General features: G+C 47.5%; 1 protein-coding gene across 3 annotated transcripts in view; it reads left to right on the top strand.

The window, feature by feature from the left end:
• IQCA1 (IQ motif containing with AAA domain 1) overlaps nucleotides 1–21,529 on the top strand; it is a 186,156-nt gene that overhangs the window by 82,401 nt on the left and 82,226 nt on the right. For all 3 annotated transcript variants that reach the window (XM_040231828.1, XM_040231830.1, XM_040231829.1), the window contains 2 exons: nucleotides 6,387–6,509; nucleotides 18,135–18,213. In XM_040231828.1, the coding sequence (XP_040087762.1) occupies nucleotides 6,387–6,509; nucleotides 18,135–18,213 (202 nt within the window). The remainder of the gene's footprint in view (nucleotides 1–6,386; nucleotides 6,510–18,134; nucleotides 18,214–21,529) is intronic.

Below are 21,529 nucleotides of genomic sequence, written 5' to 3'. Positions count from 1 at the left end.
TGCTGGCGGAAGTGTGAATTAGCACAGCCTGCTGGGGGCAGTTTCACAGTCTTGTACATGCTTGTGATCCAACGTTCTCCTCCTAGGAATTATCCAGAAGACATGCTCACACACTTGCAAGATGACATTTGCATGCGTCGATCCCTGGTAGCTTTGCGGGTAATAGCAAAAGATTGGCGATAACCTTGACTTCAGTTGGGGGGAGAATGGTCAAATAAGTTATGAATGGGGAGGAAACGTTTTACTACGCGCTTGCTCGTAATTTCTGAAGTGTGGATGGTGTTAATATTTTGTCTTTTGAAAATAATAATCTGGGTAAGGATTTAGGTGAAACAAAAGGTTGATGCACTGAATTGTATTGGCTCACAATAAGGATTTTATCCTCTTTTCAGATACATGTATTTATATTATATATTTTATACATATGTACTATATATGTTTCTGAAAGTTTCCAAACTTCCAAAGGCCAAAACGTCCATTTTCCGTAAGTGCACCAGAGCATGAAGTACCTGGCAGCCATAGTTTGGTTCTATGAGTTGAGGTGTCTCACCCCAAGGATAATATTGCTATTCTGACAAGGGACTTTCAATCCTGTCTAAAGACACCCTTTTTATTACCAAATAGTGTACACAACACATACATCACCTCTCACCTCCATACACCACCTCTCTGAGCCTCCCCTACGGAGGATCTTCACTAGAAGCTCGGGAGGTGGGTGAGCCTCAGGAGAATATGACTTGGACACGGGACTACAGTTTTTTTTAAGTCCAGTTCAGTTCAGTTCAGTCTCTCAGTCGTGTCTGACTCTTTGCGACCCCATGGATCGCAGCATGCCAGGCCTCCCTGTCCATCACCAACTCCCGGAGTTCACTCAGACTCACCTCCATCGAGTCAGTGATGCCATCCAGCCATCTCATCCTCGGTCATCCCCTTCTCCTCCTGCCCCCAATCCTTCCCAGCATCAGAGTCTTTTCCAGTGAGTCAACTCTTCTCATGAGGTGGCCAAAGTACTGGAGTTTCAGCTTTAGCATCAGTCCTTCCAAAGAAATCCCAGGGCTGATCTCCTTCAGAATGGACTGGTTGGGTCTCTTTGCAGTCCAAGGGACTCTCAAGAGTCTTCTCCAACACCACAGTTCAAAAGCATCAATTCTTCAGTGCTCAGCCTTCTTCACAGTCCAACTCTCACATCCATACATGACCACAGGAAAAACCATAGCCTTGACTAGACGGACCTTAGTCGGCAAAGTAATGTCTCTGCTTTTGAATATACTATCTAGGTTGGTTATAACTTTTCCTCCAAGGAGTAAGCATCTTTTAATTTCATGGCTGCAGTCACCATCTGCAGTGATTTTGGAGCCCAAAAAAATAGTCTGACACTGTTTCCACTGTTTCCCCATCTATTTACCATGAAGTGATGGGACTGGATGCCATGATCTTCGTTTTCTGAATGTTGAGCTTTAAGCCAACTTTTTTGCTTTCCTCTTTCACTTTCATCGAGAGGCTTTTTAGTTCCTCTTCACTTTCTGCCATAAGGGTGGTGTCATCTGCGTATCTGGGGTTATTGATATTTCTCCCGGCAATCTTGATTCCAGCTTGTGTTTCTTCCAGTCCAGCGTTTCTCATGATGTACTCTGCATAGAAGTTAAATAAGCAGAGTGACAATATACAGCCTTGAAGTACTCCTTTTCCTATTTGGAACCAGTCTGTTGTTCCATGTCCAGTTCTAACTGTTGCTTCCTGACCTGCATATAGGTTTCTCAAGAGGCAGGTCAGGTGGTCTGGTATTCCCATCTCTTTCAGAATTTTCCACAGTTTATTGTGATCCACACAGTCAAAGGCTTTGGCATAGTCAATAAAGCAGAAATAGATGTTTTTCTGGAATTCTCTTGCTTTTTCCAGGATCCAGCAGATGTTGGCAATTTGATCTCTAGTTCCTCTGCCTTTTCTAAAACCAGCTTGAACATCAGGGAGTTCACAGTTCACGTATTGCTGAAGCCTGGCTTGGAGAATGTTGAGCGTTACTTTACTAGCATGTGAGATGAGTGCAATTGTGTGGTAGTTTGAGCATTCTTTGGCATTGCCTTTCTTTGGGATTGGAATGAAAACTGACCTTTTCCAGTCCTGTGGCCACTGCTGAGTTTTCCAAATTTGCTGGCATATTGGGTGCAGCACTTTCACAGCATCCTCTTTCAGGATTTGAAATAGCTCAACTGGAATTCCATCACCTCCACTAGTTTTGTTCGTAGTGATGCTTTCCAAGGCCCATTTGACTTCACATTCCAAGATGTCTGGCTCTAGATTAGTGATCACATCATCATGACTATCTGGGTTGTGAAGATCTTTTTTGTACAGTTCTTCCGTGTATTCTTGCCACCTCTTCTTAATATCTTCTGCTTCTGTTAAGTCCAGACCATTTCTGTCCTTTATCAAGCCCATCTTTGCATGAAATGTTCCCTTGGTATCTCTAATTTTCTTGAAGAGATCTCTAGTCTTTCCCATTCTGTTGTTTTCCTCTATTTCTTTGCATTGATTGCTGAAGAAGGCTTTCTTATCTCTTCTTGCTATTCTCTGGAACTCTGCATTCAGATGCTTATATCTTTCCTTTTCTCCTTTGCTTTTCACCTCTCTTCTTTTCACAGCTATTTGTAAGGCCTCCCCAGACAGCCATTTTGCTTTTTTGCATTTCTTTTCCATGGGGATGGTCTTGATCCCTGTCTCCTGTACAATGTCATGAACCTCATTCCAGAGTTCATCAGGCACTCTATCTATCAGATCTAGGCCCTTAAATCTATTTCTCACTTCCACTGTATGATCATAAGGGATTTGATTTAGGTCATACCTGAATAGTCTGGTGGTTTTCCCTACTTTCTTCAATTTGAGTCTGAATTTGGTAATAAGGAGTTCATGATCTGAGCCACAGTCAGCTCCTGGTCTTGTTTTGTTGACTGTATAGAGCTTCTTCATCTTTGGCTGCAAAGAATATAATCAATCTGATTTCGGTGTTGACCATCTGGTGATGTCCATATATAGAGTCTTCTCTTGTGTTGTTGGAAGAGGGTGTTTGCTATGACCAGTGCATTTTCGTGGCAAAACTCTATTAGTCTTTGCCCTGCTTCATTCCACATTCCAAGGGCAAATTTGCCTGTTACTCCGTGTGTTTCCTGACTTCCTACTTTTGCATTCCAGTCCCCTATAATGAAAAGGACCTCTTTTTTGGGTGTTAGTTCTAAAAGGTCTTGTAGATCTTCATAAAACCATTCAATGTCAGCTTCTTCAGCATTACTGGTTGGGGAATAGGCTTGGATAACTGTGATATTGAATGGTTTGCCTTGGAGATGAGCAGAGATCATTCTGTCATTTTGGAGATTGCATCCAAGTACTGCATTTCAGACTCTTTTGTTGATGATGATGGCTACTCCATTTCTTCTGAGGGATTCCTACCCGCAGTAGTAGATGTAATGGCCATCTGAGTTAAGTTCACCCATTCCAGGTGGTGCCTAAATATCCTACTTTGTTCATGATAAAGCTGTTATGAACACTTTTAAAGATGTGAATTAAGCTCCTAAAAACAACATAGCTATGAATTTAAAAATTCAATATTAGAAAACAAACCTCAGCATTTCAGTAAATCATACTAAGGCATAATTCGTGTATACTCAATCCCAGGAGAATGCTTTAGCACGGCACACTAAGGGTAAAATGATATTAGCCCTTTTAAATTTTTATTTATTTATTTAGCATTGTTTAGTCACTAAATCGTATCTGACTCTTTGGTGATGCGATGGCCTTTAGTCCTCCAGGCACCTCTGTCCATGGATTCTCCAGGCAAGAATACTGGAAATGGGTTGCCATTTCCTTTTCCAAGGGATCTTCCCCACCCAGGGATCGAACCCCCATCTCCTGCATTACAAGCGAATTCTTCACCACTGAGCCACCAGTGATTAACTTGGCTGCACTGAGTCTTCACTGCTGCTCGGGATTTTCTTTAGTTTAAGCAGGCGAGCCGGAGCTACCCTGAGTTTGTGGTGCTCAGGGTCCTCATTGCAGCAGCTTCTCTTGTGGAGCACAGGCTCTGGAGAGCATGGGCTTCAGTAGTTGGGCGCATGGACTTACTTGCCCTGCAGCATGTGGGATCTTCCCAGATCAGGGAGCAGTGTTTCCTGCATTGGCAGGCAGAGTCTTAACCACTGGACCACCGGACCACCAAGGAAGTCCAATATTAGCCCTTTTTAACTTGCTCTCCAAAAGTAACTACTGGAGTGAATTGGGTGTGCGTCATTCTCTTACATTTCTTACCCTTCCGGTTCAGTTCAGTTGCTCAGTCGTGTCTGCCTCTTGGCAACCCCATGAATTGCAGCACGCCAGGCCTCCCTGTCCATCACCAACTCCTCATGTCTGTTGAGTCAGTGATGCCATCCAACCATGTCATCCTCTGTCGTCCCCTTTCCCCTCCTGCCCTCAGTCTTTCCCAGCATCAGGGTCTTTTCCAGTGAGTCGGCTCTTTGCATCAGGTGCCCAAAGACTGGAGCTTCAGCTTCTGCATCAGTCCTTCCAGTGAACATTCAGGACTGATTTCTTTTAGGAAGGACTGGTTGGATCTCCTTGCAGTCCAAGGGACTCTCAAGAGTCTTCTCCAACACCACAGTTCAAAAGCATCAGTTCTTCAGTGCTCAGCTTTCTTTATGGTCCAACTCTCACATCCATACATGACTACTGGCAAAACCATTGCTTTGACTAGACGGACCTTTGTTGGCAAAGTAATGTCTCTGCTTTTTAATATGCTGTCTAGATTTGTTACAGCTTTTCTTCCAAGGAGTACACGTCTTTTAATTTCATGGCTACAGTCACCATCTGCAGTGATTTTGGAGCCCCCAAAAATTAAGTCTGCCACTGTTTCACCACCGTTTCCCCATTTCTTACACTTTTAACTACACATATATGTATCCTGAAACGGTGAAGTATTATTTTTTCGTTTTTTTAACTAGTTGCATTTCACACTGAAGGCTAAATGTATAACTGTGGTTTGGCATCTTGCCTCTTTACTTTCTACATTATGCAGGTCGTCCCGATTTGCACTGTTTGAATCCCAGCTCAAGCCACTTACTAGCTGTGCGCATGGGACTGTGCGCTCTGTGCCCCAGCTCCCAGTAAATGTGCTCAGCAGTAAACGAGCTCACCTCTGTGAAGCTCTTGGAACCATGCCTGGCGATTGTACGTGGTCTGGATGGAAGTGCTGATTTCATTTTAAAGCGGAGGAAACTGGGTCTCTCAGAGGTGCTGCCACTTGTCTCAGTCACGTGATCAGTGATGAGCAAAGCGCGAGGGTCCGACAGGGTGTGTGTCCCGTCGGAGCACTGTTTTACCTCCCAGAATTCACAGCAAGTGAGCGCTGAGTGGACATTTATCATATTGAATGGAATCATATGGAGGTTTTTGCCTGCCCAGATGGCACTAGTGGTAAAGAACCCGCCTGCCAGTGCAGGAGACATGAGATGTGGGTTTGATCCCCGGGTCGGGGAGACCCCCTGGAGGAGGGCATGGCCACCCACTCCAGTACGCCTGGAGAATCCCATGGACAGAGGAGCCTGGCAGGCTGCAGTCCATGGGGTCGCACAGAGTTGGACACCGCTGAAGCAAGTTAGCACATGTGGCTTTTTTTTTACAAACTTCCACTAATTCTCCAATGATGCTAATCCTATGTGAACTAGGTATTTTTAATCAATATTGTATTCTTAATTATTTGATTGTCTTACTGTTATTTTATGTATTTATTTTGGCCCTGCTGCTCTGCATGTGGGATCTTAGTTCTCCAACTAGGGCCCCCTGCATTGGAAGCTTGGAGCCTTAACCACTGGGGAAGTTCCTAACCAGTATTTTAAATTTTAGGACAATAAGTGGGTTTTTGTAGGAAATACAAATTAAATCAGAGATGAAAGAAACCAACTCCGAGAGGAGAGGTATGGAGTCTAGGTAAGGAGCACAGGAGCTCTCAGCTGGCATTTGGGGAAGAGGTGTGGGCAGGCCTGAAGCAGGCTGCAGCTGAGACGCTAATGAAGCCGAGACCCCCCACACACACCCTGCCCCCGGTGTCGGTGGGACCCCTGGGAGTCAGAGCAGCTCTGAACTGGCAGGGAACTGGATTCAAAAATGTCCAGCCTCTCTCTCTCCACCTGCCATCTGAGGCCCCACCGCCGCCTCTGCTGATGAATCCAGCCAGAGGCAGACAGCAGGCAGAGTGGAGAGGCCAGGAGGCTGGGTCTGCAGCGTTTGGAGCCGAGCAAAGAAGGGACACTGACCCATACAAACACTTCCTTCCAGACCGGAAAGATAATCCTCGTCTCGATCCGACTCTCTTAAAGTGCTATGATGATTTTGTTTTTCTGCAGGTTATTGATGATATTATTGCAAGCCAAGACGAAGAGGAGAAAGCCAAAAAGAAGAAAAAGGAAAAGAAAGAAAAAAAAGTAAAAAAAGAAAAGGAGACAAAAGAGACAAAGGAAAAAAATAAGGTATCTGGAGTTTTAGAAATTGGGAGTTCTCTTTATTCCTTTTTTGCTTTGACTCCTTGGAATCATCTCAAGTCTGTTGAGACTACAGTCACTCATTTCCTTGGAAACCATGCTATCCCCCAGCTGTCTTTCGTTTTTCTTTCAGTGTCGGTCAACAGTCAGTTGTCATCGTTTCTATGACTTGTAAATACCTGTTCGGCTGAGGAGTGGTCTCCACAACTCAGACACCTCACATTAGTCACATATGCCATCACTCTGAATGCTCATTCCTCAAAGACACGTGATCCCACTCATCTTTTCTCAAGGGTAGAGATAAGGAAATTTTCTTGGCAAACCAAATGTCCACTACAAAGTCAAAACAATCCTGTCTACTTACGCCAAAGCGTATTCCTTCCAATTTATCACTTCACGTCGACGTCTCAGACCTGCTTTTAGCAGTATTTGTTTCTTAATACCCAAAGGAAAGCAGAGTTCAGAGTCACTGCGGGCCGGGCTTGCCCTCTGTGGTGGGGTTGCTAGGTGGTTGGCGGGCAGGCAGGTGCTATGTCCTGGGCACGATTGGAGGGGTCTTTACCCCCACATACGTGGAGAGGCCCCTGCCAGGGTGGTGGTTCTCTCCAACATAGACTCCTTCTTTGGGAAATAGAATTCCAGCTGGAAGGTAGCACCATCCAAAAACCTGAATGTGTGTGCTGTAGCCTTTTGCCCAGATACTATGTCACAGCTGACCAAAAGCCCAACCTAAATCAGAGTGGATCCTGAAAGGTTATGTCCCTCCGTGACTCTGTCCAGAGGCAGAGAGCCACCTCTAGCCCAGGTGGCCAAGGCCAGGCTCCTCATATTCCCAGAGACGGGTTCCCCCTGGAAGTCCGACTCTCGGATTTCTCTATGGGGGAGACAGCTCGCCGGGTGTGGTGGGTGGTGCCTAGGAACTCCAGAGCCGTCACAGTGAGAAAGACAGAGGACCGGGTGTGTCATCCAGGAGTGACTGGACCCAGGAGGCCAAAGTTGTAAGCAAGGGAGAGGGGATGATGGAGAGTATCAAACGGGAATCCCCGAAGTCCACGAAAACGCAAGTATCGCGATCGTGATAAGAGCTAGCATCTCATTTAGAATTTCTCTGAGTGGGGCTTCCCTGGTGGCCCAGTGGTTAGGAATCCACCTACCAATACAGGGGACGCGGCTTTGATCCCGCATGCTGTGGGGCAGTTAACCCAAGCTCCACAACTACTGAGCCCTCCCATCTGGAGACCGCCCTCTGCAACAGGAGAAGCCACCACAATGAGAAGCCTGCACTGGGCAGCAAAGAGTAGCCCCTACTCGCCACAGCTAGAGAAAGCCCAGCAGTGAAGACCCAACTAAGCCAAGAAATAAATAAAGTTCCTGGGCTCTATCGTGGCCGACACAGCAGGAGGGGCCTCGCCCCCTGTACACAATGAATGGGAATCTCGAAGCTGCCCCCACTCCCTGTCCCTCTCTAACCCTGGTACTCTGTCATTAGCTGCGTGGATGAAAGAAGAAAGGCCCCCCTCCCTCCTCTCCTTGGTCTTCCCCCTCTCCACTGAAGTGGATGCTGCATGCATGCGGCCCCTGTGACGCCCCCTCAGGACCAAGGGGTTCCATCCCCAGCTACAGGATGGGGTGCTGACTCCTCGCACTGGGTCCCTCCCCAGCAACTGTTCAGGGTCTACAGCAGGTGCTCGAAGTGAGGTTACCCACCTCGCACTGGCCAGCTGCCTTCAAGGCTAGTCATCTTAGGGGGGTCCCTGGCGTCTTGTGGTTTAAGAATCTGTGTTTCCACTGTAAGGGGGCACAGATCTGATCCCTAGTTAGCGAACCAAGATCCCACAGGCTGTGAGGTGCTGCCAAAAATTAATTAATTAAATGAAGAAATAGAATCATCTTTAAAAAAAAAAAAAGGATAAGTTAGGGTACAGAGATCCAGTCCCTCACTGCCCAGGACAACTCTGAAGGGTTCTCCCAGCTCCTGGGTGCCCTATGGGATCAACTCCTGATTTCTCACCATCGCAGCCCAGTTCAGCTCCCCCTCTGCCTGGGGCTGCTGCTCTCCCTCCCTTCCTCTTGGGGGACATTCCCAATAAACCACTTGCTCGACTTCCGTCTTCTTTCCAGGGAGCCCCACCCACGGGACCAGCTATCGCCTTATCTCATGGACTTACAAAGCTTTAAACCTAGTTACCAGTGTGATATTTTGGAAAGGGTCTGTTTTCCCTTTATAGAGATTAGCTGAAATATTCAGATGTTTTTATCTGAGATCTTTGCCAAGTTTTCTGACTATATATGTGGGGCTGGCGATTGATAAATGACCAAGTGTTAGAACAATACTCAAAAGAATAAGTGAACAGCTCTGCCTCTCTGGTTAGGATTGAGTTCATTCCCATGTGAGTTCAACAAAGCTAGTTGCTTCTGTCTCCTGCCTTTTACCCTCTAACCAGGATGAACAATAATAGATATCTTTTTCTACAGGTCAAAATGCTGATTTCCACATAAAGATTTGAATAGCTTTAGGAATGATTTCAGGATAGGATTTTTTTAAGTCAATGGAAAAGATAATCTGATCTGTAAGAAACATACCAACATCATTTAAATGTGCCAAGGCTTCTTAAAGATTGATATTTCCTATTTTAATAATCACATTATCACTTTGTAGACCTGTACTTCTCGTATAAATCCATGTCTAAGTAATTCTGAAGGATTATCCCCATCATATGCAACTACATCATAAATGCTGATGTACTCAAACTTTGCTTTTTTTGTAGAAAGCCATTCATCATTAAGTGACTCTTTAATAGCTAGTTAATAAAATGCTGTCACTCAACAAAGACCAGATTGTGTAGCTGATAATTTCAGATTTTTATGGAACAAGCTTCACTAACAGCGAGTTTTAATTTGCAAGTGTCAAACTCACCCATGCATATTTAGAAGAAGAGATGCTTAGAATAAAATTGAAATTCTTCCAGTTGTCCCTGTTCCCTATTAGGCACTGCTTCAAAATTATCTTGCCAAGTGGGGGAGGATTTTAAATATTAACTGTATCAAGTGAGCTCTCTTTTTTGTTTTTTGGTTTTTTTTTAGAATGAGTTAGAATTTGGGGGGTACAGGCAGATCAGTAGGGTAGTAACTGGTCCTTTGGGTGGGGTTCCCTGGAAACACTGAGAGGGAAGCTGTGAGGGTGGTTTATTCCAACGAAAGGGAGGGAGGGAGAGGAGCAGCTCTGGTTAGAAAGGGAACTAAGTGAGGCAGAGAGGGATCCGGACTGAGAAGGGTATGGACCGAGAGAAGGGGAGCGGACTCAGAGTGGGGGAGCCGGACTGAGGGGAGGAGGCGGACTCAGAGAGGGGGAGCCAGACTGAGAGAGGGGGAGCCAGACTGAGAGAGAGGAAGCCAGACTGAGAGAGGGGGAGCCAGACTGGGGATGCATGTGCAAAGGAGCATAACTATCCCAAGCATAGCTGTTGGGAGGGGCCTGGAGAGTGAGCAGATCTGGAGGCTGGCCGGGGGTGGTTTTCTAGGCAATGTCCAAGCCACAGAACCAGAGGACAACTTCAGAGCACAGGTGACGGCAAGCCGGGGAGGATGTGTGATGTCTGGAGCCCACAGAGCCTGTGGCAGGCGATGAATGAGACCTCAGGGCCAGGCAGAGCCTTCTGCAGAGAGAAGATGGATAGATGGTCATATCCAGGGTAGTAGTAACTTGAGTAGATCTGAGTTCAGCAAGTTGTGGCCCAAGATCCATGCTTTGTGGCCGTGTCATGGGATGGACTGGGAGTGGAGAAGGGATTGACTGAGGCAGCAAAGTCAGTTAGACCCAGGGTGGGAGCAGAGTTACTACAAGGCCTGGTCCCACCCAAGGCCAGGTATGGGCTGGGGCCGATGGTCTGAGTCTGAAGTTTGCATCCAGCCTCACAGGACACGATGCATTTAAAATCAAACGTTGTTCACGAAGTTGAAAGACACGATGCATTTAAAATCAAACGTTGTTCATGAAGTTGAATGAGAAACAAGTGGGTTTGTTGACCTTGTGGATTTTTTTTTCCCTGAAAATGTGATGGACAGGGCAGGTACTGCTGGTGGTGGAAAGAGCTGGGCTTTTACAGTCAGCAGTACAGCAGCCCACCCATCCGGCTCAGAGACCCCCCCCCCCCCCTACCTGACAGCAACTACTTCCTGGGGGCCCCTCTAGCTGCAGGACCGTGATCCTCCCACAGGGCCTCTCCTCTTGACCCCAGAGCAACGGGGTAGAGCTCCCGTAGGTACTCCGTCAACCAAGAATCTGAGGATGAGTGAATGTTCCTGTGGTGTCTTTGAGATGGTTGAATGTGGAGACAACTGGAGAAAGTTTTGGAGCGTGAACTTGTAGGTTTCAGTGTCCCTGCTTGGATTTCCAATTTATTTTGGGCTTCGTAGATTGAGAAAGGAGTTGGGGGCACTGTGGTGGATCTCTGTAACTGCAGACAGGAGCACCTTAAATTAAAATAACTTGGACTAGCAATCTTATATTCATTTGATCAGCTCACCAAACATATGCAAACATATTCACTTTCAAGTTAATGGAAGTTCTCTATTCCTTTCCTGGATCCACCTGGGGATCCTCAACATGAAGATGCCGATGGACAGAAGGAAACGGATGGATCCAGGCGTTTTCTTCTTTAGGGACTGACGGGCTTCCAAAAATTAGTCTTTCATCCATAGGCAAGAAAGTGGGAATCTACCTAAACGTCATACCTGATACAAAAACTAACTCAGGATGTGTCATGGACTTTAACATGAAACAATAAAACCTGTAAATAAAAACCTTGGGGAAAGATCTTCAGGATCTAGGGCTGAAGATTTAAAGCGTGACTCATAAAAGAGATAAATCTGATCTCATCAATATATTAATAGCAGTTTTATGTTCTGTAAAGACCCTGTAAAGAGGCTGAACAGATAGGCTATAGACTAGGAGAAAATTATTTTCATATTATTTATCTGGCAAAGAACTTGTATCTATAATGCATAAAGAATTCTCAAAATTCAACAGTAAGAAAACAAACCGGTCCTTATTTGGGATCTTTGGTTTTAAACTGGCTTCCCAGGTGGCTCAGATGGTAATATTAAAAAAAAAAAAATCTCCCTGCAATGCAGAAGACCCAGGTTTGATCCCTGGGTGGAGAAGATGACCTGGAAAAGGAAATGGCAACCCACTCCAGTCTTCTTGCCCAGATCGAGTGGACAGAGGAGCCTGGTTGGCTACAGTCCATGGAGTTGCAACGAGTCGGACACAGCTGAGCGACTTCGAACACACAGAGGTATTCAAGCTTGCAGATAAGGAGATCCCCTTAAAGGGGGACCTTGATAGAGGAGAATGCTGGTGCCTCAAGGGCATTTTCTGCAGACCAATAGCAATCTTTGCAAATATGCTTTCAATATCAGCGTAATTTCATTTGCCTCTCTCTGGACCTCATGTTGGCTTTGAAAGAGAAAACACAGGGAAAAAGCACTCTGCAGTTCATCCCTACCGCTCTTGTTTTCTCTTTGTTATTTTCCAGTGTTCCATACGTTTAACCATTTGGAACTATTTTCCTTTATATATATATATATATTTTTTTTTTTCTTGGCCGCGCTACACACCATGTGGGATCTTAGTTCCCCCACAAGGGATGGAACCCACATCCCTTGCATTGGAAGCATGGAGTCCTAACCACAACCAACAGGGAAGTCCCTGGAACTGTCTTCAATGGTTTTGTCCTGATCCTAACACACAATCACACAAATACTGAAGAGTCTTGTCTATGTTTCCTGCAGCCATAAACAGACTTGGCTTAGTGTTAATTCTTCTGGGAAGATCCTTGGGCCTGTCTCTATGCAATTCAATTAGCTTGAAAAGCTATTGTCTGTCTGTAGTGCCCCCAGGCCACTTCTGGGCTGATTTTTCCCTTTTGCATCTAAAAGTGGAACATAATTTCACTCTGAGTTCAGTGAGAAGTCATCAGCCTGTTCCCCATCAGAGTGACCTCTCTCCCAAACCCAGGACACAGATCCTGAGGGGCCCATCAGATAATCTGAAAGCCACAAGTGATCAGGCTGACGTATGGCTTACATGTTAACAGATATATGCCTAGATGCATACCCCCATCTGAAAAGCCTAACAGATGTGCCCCCACTTGAATTTAACCCCTTTCCACTGATCTGAGATTAAAAGACTCTTAGTCCTTGGAAGAAAAGCTGTGACAAACCTAGACAACGTATTAAAAAGCAGAGACATCACTTTGCCAACAAAGCTGTGTATAGTCAAAGCTATGATTTTTCCAGTAGTCATGTACAGATGGGGGTGTGTGTGTCAGTCACTCAGTCATGTCCAACTCTTGTGACCCCATGGATTGTAGCCTGCCAGGCTCCTGTGTCCATGGAATTCTCTAGGCAAGAATACTGGAGTGGGTTGCCATTCACTACTCCAGGGGATCTTCCCTGCTCAGAATTTAACCCAGGTCTCCCTCCCTGTAGGTGGATTCTTTACCATCTGAGCCACCTGGGGAGCCCAACGGATGTGAGAGTTGGACCATAAAGAAGGCTGAGCACCAAAGAATTGATGCTTTCTAATTTGTGGTGCTGGAATAGATTCTTGAAAGTCCCTTGACAGCAAGTTGATAAGTCAATCCAAAAGGAAATCAACCCTGAATATTCATTGGAAGGACTGATGCTGAAGCTGCAATACTTCGGCCATCTGATGCAAAGAGCCAACTCATTGGAAAAGACCCTGATGCTGGAAAAGATTGAGAGCAAGAGAAGAAGGGGACAACAGAGGAACGGTTAAATGGCATCACCAACTCAATGCACATGAACTTGAGCAAACTCCAGGAGACAGTGAAGGACAAGGAAGCCTGGTGTGCTGTAGATCATGGGGTGGCAAAGAGTCAGACACAGCTGATTGACTGAACAACAACTAATCTGAGAATCCCAGCACCGGAGAACTCAGAGGCAGGCCCCAGAGGTGGAGCCTGAAGGGTCCTTGTCATCCCAGCACCTAGAAATTTCCCCACACAGTAGGTGCTCAGGAAATGTTTACAGGTGGGCAAGATAAGGTCGCAAAGTTGGTAAACAAGCCAAAAATATCAAAACAAACAAAACACAAAGTACAGTTCAGTGGCACCAAGTAAAGGAATAAAAATTAAAAGTAAATGTTTGTTTCACCTACTCAGCTGGCAAGACTTTTATATCACTATGATTATGCTGTAACAGACATCGCCTATACGTACAGAAAAGGAAAAAGAAAAATGAAAGATTCATTGGATAAAAGTGATGGTGAGGAAGCTGATTATTTTCTTTGATTTTTAAAAATTTTATCGCATTGTTGCCATCATGTTCTTGGCACAATAAATAAGCATTTTTGCAAAACATACAACATGATTCTGCCATCAGCTTGCGGGAGAAGCCAAGGTGAGCCAGGCCCCCACTCTCCGGACGTCCCTCGCGGGCATTTGCACAGAGCAGATCCTCCGTGATGTTTACAAGATTTCTGAATGAGTGGAAAGACTGGGCATATCTCAGATCGTTTCTTCTTGTGACTCACTGGGTCTGTGGGTGGCAACACCAGCCCACTTAGGTTCGCTGATAAGACAGAACCGGGCACATGGGGGATACGTGATGGAGACTCCTGGCAGGCACGGGCTGGAGCTGGGAGTTGCAGGACCCAGGTCCATAGGGACCAGCTCCTCTGTCACCCCTTCCCTACAGAAGGCTGTGTGATGGCTGGGACCCATGTTCCCACCTTGCTGCCAGCTGGCCAGTCCAGCTGTGTGTCCCTGCCCCAATGCAGAGGGAGTCAGTGTGGCTGGCCAGAAGCAGCCTGGTGCTGATTCTTTATAGGGTGCGAGCATCAGCAAGATGGGATCCCCCTGCATGGGGGCCCCACAGCCTGAGAGAGCAGGAAAGTCAGGCACACAAATAGCTGGTCATCTACACGGAGAGGCAGGTGCCAGGAAGGATAAGCAGCCTCAGGGTCAGGCTGCTCCCTGAGAGGCAGGTCTCTCTGATGAAAACACTCTCCAGTCACTTGGCTTGAGCTGGGAGTCGTGGTCGAGAAGTTTCAATCAGAGAGGGACATTGGTCAAGGTGGGCACCCTGACGATGCAAGTGGACTTGTGTGACCCCTTCACAGTGAAAGATGCAGGGAAGAAAAGCAATAGCTTTGCAGTTGAAGTGGTAAAGCCTCCTCATGGCATTTCTCTCTCCCAATAATTGTCAAAATGAGAAGTGTTTAAAACATCAGCCAGAGGCAGAGATCCATCTGGTAAACTATTGACCAAAGAAAGAGCCATCTCTAAAAAGGAAGACAGAAACGTTCCATTGTGCTTTCACTCTGGTTAAGAGGCGTCTCCTGTGTTGTCCAGTTACGTCATCACTGTGTGAAACGTCATGGGAACTGCTCGCACCACGGTCATTCTATGCAGTCGAGATCAGATGTTTTCCCAAAACCAGTCCTGCGGTGTTTTGCTTCCCTTGAGAATTTGATATTTATTATAGAAATAAAGCTGTACAAATAGAGCTATAAATCTCATTTTTATTTACATGTGTGAAACACCTATTTAGGAAACAGGCCTGGTGCTGGTTCTTTATAGGGTATGAGCATCAGCAAGATGGGATCCCCCTGTACGGGGCCCCCACAGCCCAAGAGAGCAGGAAAGTCAGATGCACAAATAACTGGTCATCTACACAGGGAAGCAGGCGCTGGGAAGGACAAGCAGATCCCACTGAGCCACAGAGGGTCTTGTCCACCTGGGAGAATCCAGGATGGCTTCACAGGGAGGGGGCATTGGCCTGGGGCCTAAGGGGGATTTCCCACAGAAGAAGATGGGAAAGTGAATGCTGGTCGGAGAGAAGGGGGCGCAACCCTCACCCCCTCCAGCCAGAGTCGTGGCCCGACGAGCAGATGCAGAAACGTCGGACTTCTACTGGGACCCCCAGTGGCCGCCCTGCTCCCAGACCAAGGTCATGCTCTCTGAAGATCATGGCTCAGGGGTCTTGCAAGGTCCATCCTTGCTCTGTCTCCCAGCCTCTGTCTGTCTGCTGGCCCCTGTTCCATACACGCTGCCCTACTGATTTCCAGCTACCCAAAGGCAGCCCAGCCTCCCAGCTCAGAGCCCCATGGACTGACTGATCCCTCTGTGAAAAGTGCTTCTGTGCTCCCATCCCTGGAGAAGCACTCCTTCCCCTCCTCCTCTTCCCCCTACCCCCCTGCCCCCTCCCTGTCCTTGTCTCCCTCCCCTTCTCCTCTGTCCCATCCTCCCCAAATACAGACCAATCTGAGTCTCCCAAACCGAAAGGGCAACACTCAGGTCAGTAACACATTGATTCTAAAAATACTAAGGATTCACGAATGCTTATTGACACCTGGAGAGAGAGGACGTAACATCTCTGAGATGACTCAGTTCAGTTCGGTTCAGTTGCTCAGTTGTGTCTGAGTCTTTGCAACCCCACGAACTGCAGCACACCAGGCTTCCCTGTCCATTACCAATTCCCAGAGTCCACCCAAACCTATGTCCATTGAGTCAGTGATGCCATCCAACCATCTTACACTCTGTCGTCCCCTTCTCATGCCCTCAATCTTTCCCAGCATCAGGGTCTTTTCCAATGAGTCAGCTCTTCACATCAAATGGCCAAAGTATTAGAGTTTCAGCTTCAACATCAGTCCTTCCAATGAACACCCAGGACTGGTCTCCTTTAGAATGGACTGGTTGGATCTCCTTGCAGTCCAAGGGACTCTCAAGAGTTTTCTCCAACACCACGGTTCAAAAGCATCAATTCTTCGGTGCTCAGTTTTCTTTATAGCCCAACATTCACATCCATACGTGACCACTGGAAAAACCATAGCCTTGACTAGATGGACCTTTGTTGACAAAGTAATGTCTCTGCTTTTGAATATGCTATCTAGGTTGGTCATAGCTTTCCTTCCAAGGAGTAAGCGTCTTTTAATTTCACGGCTGCAGTCACCATCTGCAGCGATTTTGGAGCCCAGAAAAATAAAGTCAGCCACTGTTTCCACTGTTTCCCCATCTGTTTTCCATGAAGTGATGGGACTGAATGCCATGATCTTAGTTTTGTGAATGTTGAGCTCTAAGCCAGCTTTTTCACTCTCCTCTTTCACTTTCATCAAGAGGCTCTTTGGTCAGTTTTTTAGGTGCTCCTCTGTCCGTGAATCATTTCTTTCCTCCAAGGACACGCCTTCATCCAACACTGTCATTTTCTTGTTTCTCTGCTGATTCTTCTCAGAAGATCGGGTGTGCTGGGTGGGCAGGGGTGGGCCTCCTGCCCCAGTGAGAGTGGTGACCTCCTGTGGGTCCTGAAGGCATGTCAGTTACTCCATAGGCTTGGAGCCCCCAGCATTTCTGGGTCCAGGTTCTCTCCCAGGCTCTGCAAGGCTGGTGGCACATTTTGTGAGCTGTGGTTCAAGCAGGTTTTCTGGGACCCCATCCCAAGAAGTGAGAGTCCTCCCTGAAGCCTGACTCCCTCCTGGGTGCTCTCATCACTCCTGGGAACTCTCCTTCCCTGTATCCTCCCAACAGCCACGTGGAGTCGGGACAGGAGAGTGGGGAGGGGTCCGGTATGAGGGTGGGCACTGCCCAACCACCAGGGCGTGTGGCCTCGGAGTCCCAGAAAGGAGGGCATGTCCTCTGCCCTGACCCACCAGAGATGTTTGTCCCTTTCTTGCCGCTCCTCCCCTAAGCCACACAGAGAGCTTCAGGTGCTTTGGAAAACTCCCCATGGACATCATGTAGACAAGCATCCTTCCTTTGTCCTTTCTGGGGGGACAAGAACCAGGTCATCGGGCACTTGATTCTTCATACAGTATAAACATGATTGCCCAGAAATGTCAGATGGGGCTTTGCAAGATCTGGCTGTTCACAGTTGAGAGCAGCCCTGGCGGTGTACAGTGGAGGGTATTTCTGCTGGGGATCAGGGCAGGGCCTCTGCCTGCAGAGCTCGGGGTCCCTGCAGCTCTGATCTGGCTGCTCTGGGTGGCTGAGCTCTCTGTGCAGCAGAGGCCCAGGGCAGGGAGGCCAACAAGACCAGCCTCTAGGAGAGAGGCAGGGTCTCCAGCTCAGGCTGGGGCTCAGGACTGGCTTCCTGGCCCGGGGAGGGGACAGGCCAGCAAAGAAAGGAGCAGTCCCGGGCTCCTACAAAGCCCAAGCTGACAGGTAGTGGAGCAGAATGCACGTGGGGAGCAGCCCCGAAGCTGGGTCACGGGAACATGGCAAAGGGAGGCGGCAGGACTCAGATGGGCAACAGCTCTCGGAGCAAGGAAGGAGCCAGACCTCAGAGGACAGGGCCCAGCTCAGGGCATGGGGGGTCCAGGGAGGTGCCTGAGTCGGGAGGGCCCTGTGAGCCCACCAGTGGAGCTAAGTCTCAAACCATCCCTGCACTAGTCAGTGGACACAGCGCCCCCCGCTCAGACTCAGCAGGGAAACTGCCCAGGTGGGCGGACAAGGGGCCGGACCTTCAGCCCACAAACCAGGAGCGAACGTGTGCTTCTCCACAGTCGGCGTGACCACGCATGTGCGGGCTGTTCAGTGTCTGATCGCAGCAGGTAAACTGCCTGTCGTTAACGGGTGTGTTATTCTGCTCTAGCAGGAAGAAGATGAGATGTGGAAAATGTCACCGAGCGTTTTCCTTCACACGATGGAGGAAGGAAATAGCATCTACAAAGGTCAGTTTACCAGGCAGGTGTGCTGACTGGGGTGCCCTTGTTGGGCAGACGTTGGCACCCAGTCATGGAAGGCTTTTGTTGTTGTGTACTCACTCAGCCGTGTCTGACTCTTTGCATCCCCGTGGACTGTAGCACGTCTAACTTCCCCGTCCGTCGCCGTCTCCCGGAGTTTGCTCAAACTCAAGAGGCTGCAAACATGCAGTTCACGAGCAAGTCTGTCTGTCCGTCTCTCTTTTAAAATTGCTTTGAGTGGCTTCAAAGCATATAGGTGGTAAAAGAGCAAGATGAGAACATGTCTCAACCTCTGTTCTGTTTTAAACCCTTGAGACGTCAGCTGAACATTCTCTTGCTTGGAATGAAAGGGAAGAAGGATTTTCCCTGGATTGTTTAAATTAAGAAAATCAGTGCCGTATGTACAGTAAAATGTTGTAATCCTATTAGTCTAGGACACGTGCCTGCACGCTGACACCTAATTCTTTTGTCCCACGTTCAGAATGTAATCTGGCTCTTTGGGCAAGTGTATGAACTGGCCTTTGAGATGTTCTCATTATAATTTACTGGAATGGTTGTCCAATTCCTTTGGTTCCACTCCACCCTCATGATAAATCCCAAAACAGAATGACCTGCCAGGGTGACCCTGGTCATTAGTGCCATTTGGAAACTCCTGAGAAATGCCATAGGGTGTGAAGTAGAATATTTCCACGCCTCAGTCACGCATGCGGCTCCTTCTTTATTTGGCCTTAGCCATACCTCAGTGGGACTGTTATTTATTTAGTATGTGTTTTTAATTGATGGATGGTTTCTACCCCCAGTTAGTTGAGCCTCACCCTTAGCAACTCTATCAGAGTCGTGGCAGGTTTGATGGGCTGTCTGGTTCTGTAAAATAAGAATGTCCGTGTCCCTCCTGCAGTTCTCTCGCTCACCACTAGTGGCCAGGGTCCCACTCGGCCGGAGACGCTGAGCTAAGGCAGAAGCACCGGGAAAGGATGACCTCGGAAGGACTTGGCAACTGCTTTAACGGGGGAGGGAGAAGGTCGGAGGGTAAATTAACATTGACCAGGCGCCCACGACATGGAAGGCGTGTTTTCACGCCCATCTCACTTCTATTTACAACAAGCAGGAAGACATAAACATCACTCAGCCCAGTCAGCAGGTACAGTCGGAGACCTGCCATCATTCCTGTTGAGAATATCCACTCTTTCCTTTTCTTTTCCATTATGGTTTATTGCAGAATGTTGAGTGTATTTCCCTGTGCTGGATACTGCAGGACCTTGTTGTTTATCCATCCTGTGTATAATAGTTTGATCTGCTAATCCCAAACCCCCAATCCAACCCTCCCCCACCCCCACCCCCGCCACCCCTATTGCAACCATACGCCTGTTCCTTACGTCTGTGCGTCTGTTTCTTTTGCAGATTAGTTCATCTGTGTCATACTTTAGATTCCACACGTGAGTGGTATCATATGGGGTTTGTCTTTCTTTCTTACTTCACCTAACATGATAATATCTAGGTCCAACCATGTAGCTGAAAATGGCATTACTTCATTCTTCTTATGGCTGAGAAGTATCCCATTATATATATGGGACACATCTTTGTCCATTCATCTGTCAGTGGACATTTAGGCTGTTTCCATGTCTTGTCTACTGTAAATAATGCTGCTGTGAACATTGGGGTGCCTGTATCTTTTCACACTATAGTTTTATCCAGATATATACCCAGGAGTAGGATTGCAGGATCCCATGGCAACTCTGATTTCTGTCAAACATCCACTCACTCACGTATTCACTCAGCAAACACTGATTGGCTCCAGTGTGCAGGTGCAGTGCTGGCCTGGAGGCGCATGCCATCAGCAGGCTCACTGCACACCCAGGGGCTGAGGTGGTGGGCGGGTGGGGACGTGGCACCAGATGGGTGGCTGGTTAGTCTGGCCACAGCCACTTCCAAGGGACCTAGCTAGGAATCGTGGTAGTCCACCCTGCAGAGTCACAGGCCCGGCTGGGGTGCCCCTGGAACTCAGGGCTAGGCCCCACACAGTAGCTGCCCTCTGTCCCAGGACATTATGTACTGGTCTGCACACACTGCCTCTTGTCATGTATCCTGCATGTGTATCACCAGCCTTCGAGACATTTTCCAGGCCTTTGAACTGTCAGCTCATTTTCTTCTAAAGAACCCCCTCTTCTGCAGCCCTGCTGGCTGTCCTTGGGGCTTCCTGCCTGTCCCTCCTTCATTCTCCTGTTACTCCCTCACCGTGGGGAGCCCAGCCTCCAGGGGGTCCCGAGAGTGGCTGCCGGCGTGGAGGGACATCTTGGGTGCTGGGTGCATCTCAGTAGTGTCTTACACTTGAGAAATGGAGTATTCCTGCCACATCAGTAAACACGGGTGTCACAGCCATCAGTGATTCCAGCCCTCCAGAGGTGAATTTCTGAGCCCTAGGGGCACTCAGGAAGGAGAACAATACCTGCTTGGTCTGGCAGCCGTGAGGCTGCAGCCTCTCCCTACAGTGAGCACCGAGGAACTAGGGATGTGAAACACGCAGGACACCGGCCCTAGAGAGCTGAGAGGCAGATGAAGGACAGATCTCAGCGAGCCTGGACTCTTGCATCTTCTGGTACACAGAACAGCGCTAAGTTCCTTAACTTGAGGTATCTGGCTTTCTTTAATTCACAAAAATGCTTTTAACATTCATAGTACCTGCCCTTTGTTGGAAGGTTTCTATGTAACCTGACTCTACCCCACCCCACTCCTCAGAGCATTTCTCTCAGGGCTACTGGAGATGCTGTCTCGGGCTTGAAGTCCTAAAAATTCCCACTGAGTAAAAACATAACTCTCAACTTTGAGGTTGTGACTATTTTTTAAGTCAGCACACGCCCAAGACTTGGAAAGCCTGGCTTCCTTCACCTCTGACTGTAACTTCTTGGATGAAGAAAGAAAAGTGGGAGAGAGCGAAATCCTCCTCTACCTTCACAGAGAGTCAGGAGCTTGTGTCTAAACTTGATGAGTCAAGAAGCAGATTGGGATCCACATATCTACACTACTGATAACTGTGTATAAAATAGACAACTCATGAGAACGCACCGTATGTATGAAATAGGTAACTAATGAGAACACACAGTATGTATGAAATAGATGACTAATGAGAACACACCATATGCATGAAATAAGTGACTTATGAAAACTCACCATATGTAGGAAATAGGTGACTGGTGAGAACGCGCCATATGCATGAAATAGGTGACTGGTAAGAACGCACCGTATGCATGAAATAGATAACTGATGAGAACATACCATGTATATGAAATAGGTGACTGGTGAGAAC

Source organism: Oryx dammah, unplaced genomic scaffold (assembly GCF_014754425.2).
Source record: "Oryx dammah isolate SB20612 unplaced genomic scaffold, SCBI_Odam_1.1 HiC_scaffold_28, whole genome shotgun sequence".
In the NCBI taxonomy this organism is placed as follows: Eukaryota; Metazoa; Chordata; class Mammalia; order Artiodactyla; family Bovidae; genus Oryx; species Oryx dammah.
Note: the sequence above shows the minus strand (reverse complement) of the source record. Positions and strands in the feature narration are given on the sequence as shown.